The following is a 9,892-nucleotide window of genomic DNA, read 5'->3' as shown; positions in this document are numbered from 1 at the left end:
AGGTTATTTAGATGTTAAGGCCAACATGCAACAGTATTTGCAATTTCACTGCACATTTTACTTTTATTTATAATATTTCATGAGAAAAAATGTGAGGTGGAACTTCATTTAATCCGTTAGGAATTAATTGGATGGTGAAATGTTGGCATAACAAGCCAGAATGAAGGCTGCTGGATAAAATGGTTCGAGAAAGTAGACGTCAGCCTAAGAAAAGTCGCTTAAGAATTTCTTTGTGAAAACATGCTGACTATTTTAAAGAGGTAGTTTACCCCCCATTTACTACCATAGTAGGACATATCTTCTTTTGTGTTCAGCAGAAGAAAGAAATTCAAACAGGTTTTGAACTACTTGAGTAAATGATGACAGAATTTTCTTTTTTGGTTAAAATATATACCTATTTGGTTAAAATATCTGCCTTTGGCTATTTCCACCTATACTTTTTTTGTGTGTAACCTAGTTATATGGTTAGGCTGATTAAGTCATACTAAATAATATTTTTTGTGTTGAGCGAAATCAATTTATGAAGTGCAATCTGCTGAGTTTCATCGCACGCAATCCAAATTCTTTTTTACCTGTAAATATATGATAAAATAACCATAAAATCAATGTCAAAGTAGTGTCTTCCTTTCACAAACTTTTGCTTTGACTTCTTTCTGTAGTGCTTCAAACCTAAGTTAGGAGGTCAACCACCATTAACCCTCACCATCCCCTGTAATTCACGGCCATTTGTGTTTCCTTCCATCTAGGCAGTAGGCGACTGAGATGGGCGTTCATCTAGGCTGTCTCAGCGACACACTGTGGCTGCCGTTGCTGCTGCTGCTGTCTGTCTGCACCGCCCCCCGCTGCCAGTGCCGACCATTCGGGATGGTTGAGCCCACCGTGAACGTGGCGGTGGTGTTCAGCGGCTCCGCCTACCAGTTGGAGATCAAAGGGCGACTGAGCCGGGAGAACTTCCTGGACCTGCCGCTGGAGGTGAACCCCATCACTGTGCTGGTGAACAACACCAACCCGCGCACTCTACTGACGCGCATCTGCGACACTCTGGCTGCTAACAGGGTGCACGGGGTGGTCTTTGAAGATAACATTGGGTCCGAGGCCGTGGCACAGATCCTGGACTTCGTCTCCACGCAGACGGCCATGCCCATAGTGGGAATCAGTGGGGGATCTGCCGTCGTCCTGCCTCACAAGGTCAGACTCGAGCACTGTGCCAGTTTCTAAAGTCGCTTGACCTGGATGGGTAAACTCTGATTTTTGAGTGTTCATGCTGAGATTAGATTCCCTCAGAGTTCTTTTACGGTCTGCATCAAAGATTCGTTAGGGAAAATGTACAGTTAGCATGCAAAGAAACCCTGACAGGGTCATCAAGACCATGATGTGAAGTGGAGAGGTCCTGAATCACCCAGAAGGGGTTTATTTTTGGCTGACTGCACATTATCTCACTAATTACATGGCTGCTTAGCACATATATAAATAAATGGATATGAAATATTGTTTTGAGATGAAATAATGTTATTATTTTAGAAGAAAGAGAGTGCCATGAGAGCACAGCTATGGAGGAAACTAGGGACAGTGTTCTGATATACTGTAAAGTTTAATGGTAATTACAAAAATGTTTGATCCCAGAATCAAGTATTCATAATAGCCTTCATTGTGTTATAAAATAAAAATCCCTACATAATTACTTAAGGGCTGTTTTCACATCTGTTTCACATTTTACTTCTTGTATTCCTATAGCTCAATACAGAAGAGCATGGCGCTAGCAACAGCAATGTCATGGGTTCGATTCCCAGGGAGCGCATACCCTTATAAAAACGTTTAAAAAATGCTTAAATGTACTTTTGGGTCTGAAACTGTGGTATGTTTGCTTCATCAACATGAATAGCTTTCCTGTAGCTCAAACAGAAGAGCATGGTGTTAACAATGGCAATGTCATGGGTTCGCATGCCCTTGTAAACGTACTTTTAGGTCTGAAAATCCAGCGTTAACGTCAGTTCTGGCAGGTCACGTCAGTCAATCTCACATCAGCTGACTCCCAGGGGACTTATGTCTACCTATAGGAATACGACGCCTATCACAGCATTCATATATAAGCTCCTCAGTATTATCAGTAGCTATCTCATTTCTCAGGAGCTATTACCCTTCTCCATCCCCAGCTCCTCCTCTCTTTAGTCAGGATTGACCTTATGATTCCCCTGAATCAGACTAATTCTTAAAATATGTGTATGTTAAATTATTAACATTAATTATCTGCATATGTTGGTTCTGTTCTGTTTACCCTAGGGGGGGTTATTGCTGCTCTCCCTGTTCTTATCCATGCTAGGCTGCATGGATGCGCAGGGAGTTCTTGCCCAGAACAGAACCATACCGCCAATACAAACTCTATGCAATTATCAATCATATTTGACAATAGTGGTCCTGACAGAACTGTGGTATGTTAGCATCATCAACATGAGTAGCTTTCCTGTAGCTCAAACAGAAGAGCATGGCATTAACAGTGCCAAGGCCATGGGTTCAATGCCCATGGAATGCATGCACCTAAGGTTAATACCTTGAATACAGTTTAAGTTGCTAAAAAAAACATTTGTAAAATGCTTAAATGCAAAAAACATCTGCTTGATGCATGAATGTAAATGTTATGAAATGAGTACTACCATGAACGTGTCACGGGGGGTGCTATAAATAATGGCACAAAGACAGTCTTTAATACAATAATCCATGGAAAACAGAGCAGAATAACAGAGAAAACACATCCACGACACTAAGACAAGACCCGACAAAGAACTGAAAAAACAAACAAACAAAAAAAACAAAACAGGATATATCCACAGGCTAAATGAGTTAATTAATAGAACAACAGGTGAATGTTATAATTAATCAAGGGAACACACTAGAAAACTAGGTCACACAGGCAAACAGAAATAAAGCACAAAGAAACTAAACCAAAACAGAGTGTACATGTTACAGAATGCTAATGGAAGTTGTTTACAACAGCTAGGTAATGACTGTGTGATTAAAATATTTGTTGCACACCCAATCAAAAAAACACTTCCATGCCAACCAAACAAACCAATCTCTGACATCAAACATGTTTTGTTCTGCACCAAAAGCTGTAGTGTGAAAGCAGAATTAAATGGAGAAGCTGGTTGATTTAATTGGCCATTATAAACTTTGTTAATACAATACTCGTATGAATGTGCAATATGAGTCCCTGATGAAAAGTAATGAAAAAGTCAAATTAGGCACAAGCAGCAGTCTCTCAATGCTGAAATGTCTTGGGAGACAGCATTGGGTTCAGTGTTAATTTCCAGAAACCCATGTTTTTCAGCACAGCACTGAGGAAATAGTGGCTAATTAGAGAATCACATTCATCATGTTTTCATTATTTACAAGCTCAGCTGGTTTCCCCTGCTTGAATATAGTTTGCCATGGGTTGGTTTTCCAAAGTTTTGTAGTGCAGTCAACATAATTAAGCTTTAATTTGCTTTACTTTATCTTTTTGGACATGTTTATAATGGTGAATAAATATGAAATTGATAATACCACAGTGATAGGCTGGAAATACAGTGCATTGAAATATTAATGCAGCAATCTGAACATGTGTACAGACTGCAGACTATTTAATTTTAGTGTTTTTATTACATATTTTATAAAACAACTAGAATACAGCTATGAGCTGCACTCAGAATTTGAAATCTTTTTAGTTTATTGCCCTGTGAAAAATGTTAAATAAAGTAACTAAAGAAATTTCAAATTTTGAGTGCAGATAATAGCTGTATTCTTGAAGTAATTAAAAATATGTACGCACAAAAATAGGTACAAGGTATGAGACAAGAGAGTGTGGTGTAAAAAACGAAGGAACTATAAAATAACTAACTTAAAAAAAAAAAAGAATTTATTTTGCATTTTAATTTTTGCATTTTCCTCTCTGACATGGACCCTGCAAATTTTAGACCAATCAGATTGCAAATGTCTATTTTTTGTCAGCAGTGTCACAGTTTGTAGGCAGTTCATCATAGAAAATTACTGCGCACATATAAGAAGTAAAATCCTTCTACACACAACTTGACTGTATTATAACCTTTAAAGTAATTTCTTTTTTCTAGAAGTTTGTCTAGAGTCTGTGGTTATTTGAGAAAGAGGATATGGGTGGATATGGGTGACTCATTAGAGAACTATAATTCATCAGGATAACTCCAAGCAGCCCCATCTTCTTTTTACATGCATCACTGTGTTGTTCAGACCACTGCAGTGAAACAGAGATCACCTGACCTTTGCTTCAGTTCTAAATGGAGGGACAATAGATGATCCCTGTCTGTTTTATTGCTTCAATGCAAATGGCTATGACATAGAACAGTTCCAGGAATAAATATAGAAATATAATGTTTATTTAGGCCACCATATGAAGCTATACACTTCTGACGTCTAGTTTGTGGCATCTAGAGATCTGAAACTGTTGCTTTGTGATTCTGTAGCAGTATTTAATTTTATTTTATATTCAACACACTCAGTGCACTAGAACAGAATATTCCTTGTTTTTAATGCTAAATCGTTATATCTGGCTATGAAAATCTTTATTACTAAAGGACTGCTGCGCATAATAGAATATTGCAGGTCAACATTTCAATAAATGTTATTGCATTTTCGACCAGACTGAAAAAAATAAATTTTTACGTATGTTCTGAATGATAGATTAGTGTTTACTGTATTGAAGTCATCAATTGAACCTGGAAACATATTTTAGAGAGTCTTTTGTTGTGGTATTTTTGTGTATAAACATCCCAAACTCCATGCACGTGTATTAAATAGTTTATTTACGGTTGTTATGATCTGTATTTGTGGGAGACCATGTAATTTTGTGTTTATAGAGCTTATTGAGATGTTCTTAGTAGGGAGAATCAAAAGCAAATTTCTCTCAATGGCTTTAATATTTATCCCACATTGTTTTGTGAGAGATTTTTCTTTAATCCCAGTTGTTTTGTCTGTGATGTGTTTATTTAGTCTGGTACACTGTCATAATCATGAGAAAAGTAGTTTGTCATATTTTTTTCCGTCTTAAGGCTTGCATTTATGATAACATGAGTATGCACAACAGATTAGGATATGCAATACCACTAGCCTTTACAAAATGTACTTATACTTGTAAAGACATACTGCTGTAGTACGTGTGAAATGAATCCTAGGATGAGAGTTTAAAGGGTTGAACTATTATTTCATAGCTCTAAGTTTAAAGCTTTCATTGGCAGGCTGGCACAGCTGTACCCAGTGGACTGTTGACAGGCATCTCAGGTTCTGACTGATGAATGCCACCGTTACACCAGATGGCCTCCCTGCTGCCCACCTTTCCTGAATATAGTAAGACAGAGAAATTCCATCAGTCTCCCTCGCTGCAGTTCTGGTGGCCTAAATTGTCTCAATCTGAGGACTATGATGGCATTTTAGTGCCACGTTAAATTAAAAACAATGTTTATATTCTAGGGTCATCAGTTTGTTTGTTTGTTTGTATGTTAAGTGTTTTTATAGTTGTTTTTCTTTGGGGAAGAAGTGCTTAGTGTAAAATAATAATCATTCGGTTTCATGTTCTTTTTTTTGGTGGTAGATCATGTTTATGACAAGTAATTAATGAAAATTCTGTCATTAATTACTCACCCTCATGTCGTTCCACACCCGTAAGACCTTTGTTGATCTTCAGAACACAAATTAAGATATTTTGGATAAAATCCAATGGCTCCGGGAGGCCTCCATTGACAGCAAGATAATTTATACTTTCAATGCCCAGAAAGCTACTAAAGATGTCTTTAAAAGAGTTCATGTGACTACAGTGGTTCAAGCTTATTGTTATGAAGTGATGAGAATACGTTTTGTGCTCCAAAAGAACAAAATAATGACTTTATTCAACAATATCTAGTGATGGAGGATTTCAAAACACTGCTTCATGAAGCTTCGAAGCTTTACAAATCTTTTGTTTTGAATTAGTGGATTGGAACGTGTATCAAACTGTCAGTCACGTGACGAGGCTTCGTTATGCCATAACTGTTTCGAAACTTTTAAAAATTTCAATGGTTCACGTGACTTTGGCAGTTTGATATACGTGCTACTAAGCTTCATGAAGCAGTGTTTTGAAATCAACCATCACTAAGTATTGTTGAATAAAGTCATTATTTTGTTTTTTTGCTGCAAAAAAAGTATTCACTTCATTAACATTAAAGGGTTAGTTCACCCAAAAATGAAAATTCTGTCATTAATTACTCACCCTCACGCCGTTCCACACCCGTAAAACCTTCGTTAATCTTCGGAACACAAATTAAGATATTTTTATGGATCAGTCATCTCTTCTGATTGGTTGATAACCGTTGGCAGCGTTTAATCCAAAAGCACATTAATTTCTGCAAGAGCACGGAGAGATTCGTGAGCACACAGGACACTGTTTGAGCGCGCACACGCAATATCTGAGCGAGAGGAGAGGCAGTTCATAAGAGAGCACTGTATATTTGAGAGTGCGCGTCCAGTTTTGCGCAAGAGCGGAGAGATTTACGCTCGAACATTACATTGATGTGCTTTCGTTTCACAGTAATGCGCTCTCGACATTTGACAGTAAAATAACGCCATAGATATTTTAGTTGAAATCCGATGGCTCCGTGAGGCCTCCATAGGGAGCAAAAACATATTTAAATCAGTTCATGTGAGTACAGTGGTTCAATATTAATATTATAAAGCGACGAGAATATTTTTGGAGCGCAAAAAAAAAGACTTATTTAGTGATTTCAAAACACTGCTTCAGGAAGCTTCAGAGTGTTATGAGTCTTTTGTGTCGAATCATGATTCGGATCGCGTTTCAAACTGCCAACTGCTGAAATCACGTGACTTTGGCGCTCCGAACAGCAGACTTGACACACTGATTCATTATGCTCCGATGCTTCCTGAAGCAGTGTTTTGAAATCGACCATCACTATATAAGTCGTTATTTTGTTTTTTTGGTGCACCAAAAATATTCTCGTCACTTTATAATATTAATATTGAACCACTGAACTCACATGAACTGATTTAAATATGTTTTTAGTACCTTTATGGATCTTGAGAGAGGAAGTGTCATTGCTTCCTATGGAGGCCTCACTGAGCCATCGGATTTAGCCAAAAATATCTTAATTTGTGTTCTGAAGATTAATGAAGGTCTTTCGGGTGTGTAACGACATGAGGGAGAGAAATAACTGACAGAATTTTCATTTTTGGGTGAACTAACCCTTTAAATTGCATTCAGCCTTTTGGAATAATGTCCACTTTAATGTTACTTAATTTGAAACTTAACTGTCAAAATATTGTAACTCCTGATGTCACGGCAGCACTGAAAGAAAAAAATGCCGTGCAGAGGACAGATGCGAAATGTATGAGGACTGGGGATCCATTTCTTTGTAATTTAAATGAGAAATTATTGCAGTGCTCAGGTCAACCAGTATAGAGTTAGAACCGATGAATGCAGTGAAATGCACAGCTTAGAGGGAACATTGGTCAGAAGTGTAATTTGAGTCGATTTGATTCACAAGTTTAGGTCATATTTTACTAGTCTCTAATGAATAATTGGCAGACATGCAGGATGTCCACTAAAACAAAGTTCCACCCATCAAAATAATCACATTTAAAACTGTAAAGTCTAATATCCAATCAAACAAAACCATTGACTAGACTGAAAGCACTCAAAACTGCAGGACAAGGTCACTATGACTTTAAGACTTACAATCAGTGGCTGATTAACAGAAATTACCTGGTATATGTAACCATAGTAACTTAAAATACTGCTGTGATAGTGTGGTGAGAAATGTACCATTTTTTCCATATGGACTTTTTTTTTATTATTACGATATTGATTAACTGAGCTCTTTCACCTTCATCCAATTTTCTGTTCATAAGTCTACTTCAACATGGAGGGATATTAGTCTAAAAACTAACTTTGCTCTGAGTGTTTTATGCTTCATGACAATTACAGCTTGTATCTCTCTTACATACAGTATAGCTATTTTGGCTATTTTGGTCATCTGTTACCTTGAAAAACAAAGACAAAAGCCTTTAGACATGCATGGCCATGCTTCTGATCCTACGCAACCACCTGAATCCAATTTAGCCAACAAAAATTCATTTATTTGGACTGTGTTGTTCTTGCGGGCAGCGTACAGAATCTAATCTCATAGCGAAGCGAGCATTCATACGTCAACCGTACGATGAGAATGAAATCATTGTGCGTTTCCTCTCAGCAGTCAATCATGGATCAATGTGGCGCTCATGCTGCTTTCGACTGCACAAGTGGCATAGACACAGAGAGATCTGGCAGACGCTGTTAACGGTTTTCAGGCAAGAGGAAATAGAATAGCAATTTTTTTTTTTTTGCCAATATATATGATTTCTTCATAAGTTGTATTGGTTCACTGTGTTTGTCTTGATATTTACTTTGCCTAGAAGCTCCTCAGGGACACAGAGTGAGAGATTTGCTTTATCTAGCCATGCACAGAGCCACAGGTCTGTGTGAGTTCAACACAGAGGACTCTCTATCTCTTACACACATGGAGGGACACACAGAGAGAAGTTTGCTTTGGAGATAAAGCATGCATACGCAGCTAAGCTGTCATATTTATCTTATGACTAGACCAGGACACCTATAGTTGAGTAATGAGGGGAGATATCTTGAGAAAACCAGAGTGAAAAACTGAGTGTGCATGTGTGTTGAACTGCACAAGGGCACTTTTTACCTTGTGGATTTTTAGAAATTTAACTTCCTTAAAAACACTCCAGCATTTGGGGTAATGCATTACAAGTAATGCGAGTTAAGTAATCAGATTACTTTTTTTCAAGTAACTAGTAAAGTAACACTACTTTTAACCCTTATGTGTTGTTGGGGATGTTTTCATCCACTATGGGGTGTTTTTGAGTCTTAATTTGGCCACAAATTTCTCTGTGTTTCAGCAAATCGAATGATTTTTGGTGACAAATCTTATTTTGATACATATTTTGATACATAAAATGCTTCGAAAATGTTCAAAACCTCAAAAATACACTGTGGGCAAATTCACTACCCTTTCATTATGTTCGTGGATGAAAACATCCACTAAATTTAACTGCTGTAAAAATGTATCAGATAAATATTTTTTTTTTTACATAAATCTGTTAATCAACTTCAGTCCTGATCAAAACTACTAAATGTTAAAAAAAAAAATACAGGATTTTTACTTTTTTATTGCCAAGTTTATAAATGATGTAACTGATTTGGGGAAAAAGACTAAGACTAAGCTTTTTTTTTTGCACAGGCTATCTAAAGGGTTAATGGTGGCACCTGGTGATCAACTGTAAAAAATGACAAATTTTACCTCTTCCCAACAGGGAAAACCACCATCATTCAAGAATGCATGATTTTATGGTGTCATGGCTTTGCAATCAAAAAATGTCATTATAATGGAAGTCAATGGGGCAAAAACAGCCACGAACAGTAAATGAGGGAGAAAAAATTAAAATCTGATGCTGCACAAAAACCAACAATGCATCAAAACCAATGTTGTTACTAATCCTTCACATGTCCAAGACTGTGATAAAAGGTAAAAAACAAAATCTAGTCCACAATCACTTTTTATATTGAAAATAAGTCATTTTGTGTTTGTTTTTTTTCCCAAATCAGTGACATCATTTATAAACTTGGCAATAAAAAAGTAAAAATCCTGTTTTTTTTTTTTTATTTTAAACATTTAGTAGTTTTGATCAGGACTGAGGTTGATTAACAGATTTATGTAAAAAAAATTGAAAAAAAAAAAAAAAATTATCTGATACATTTTTACAGCAGTTTAATTTAGTGAATGTTTTCATCCACGAACATAACGAAAGGGTAGTAAATATGAACAATACACAAGGGTTAAAT

The 9,892-nt window shown here is 36.8% G+C and overlaps 1 protein-coding gene across 1 annotated transcript in view; it reads left to right on the top strand.

The window, feature by feature from the left end:
• The first annotated feature begins 762 nt into the window (after positions 1-762).
• The window catches only part of grin2ca (glutamate receptor, ionotropic, N-methyl D-aspartate 2Ca), a 58,498-nt gene continuing 49,368 nt past the window's right edge, over positions 763-9,892 (top strand). Inside the window, exon 1 of the mRNA XM_067372522.1 lies at positions 763-1,188. Coding sequence (XP_067228623.1) covers positions 763-1,188 — 426 coding nt within the window. The remainder of the gene's footprint in view (positions 1,189-9,892) is intronic.

Source organism: Chanodichthys erythropterus, chromosome 3 (assembly GCF_024489055.1).
Source record: "Chanodichthys erythropterus isolate Z2021 chromosome 3, ASM2448905v1, whole genome shotgun sequence".
NCBI classification, from domain to species: Eukaryota; Metazoa; Chordata; class Actinopteri; order Cypriniformes; family Xenocyprididae; genus Chanodichthys; species Chanodichthys erythropterus.
The sequence above is the reverse complement of the archived record's forward strand: the minus strand, read 5'-3'. Positions and strand labels throughout refer to the sequence as shown.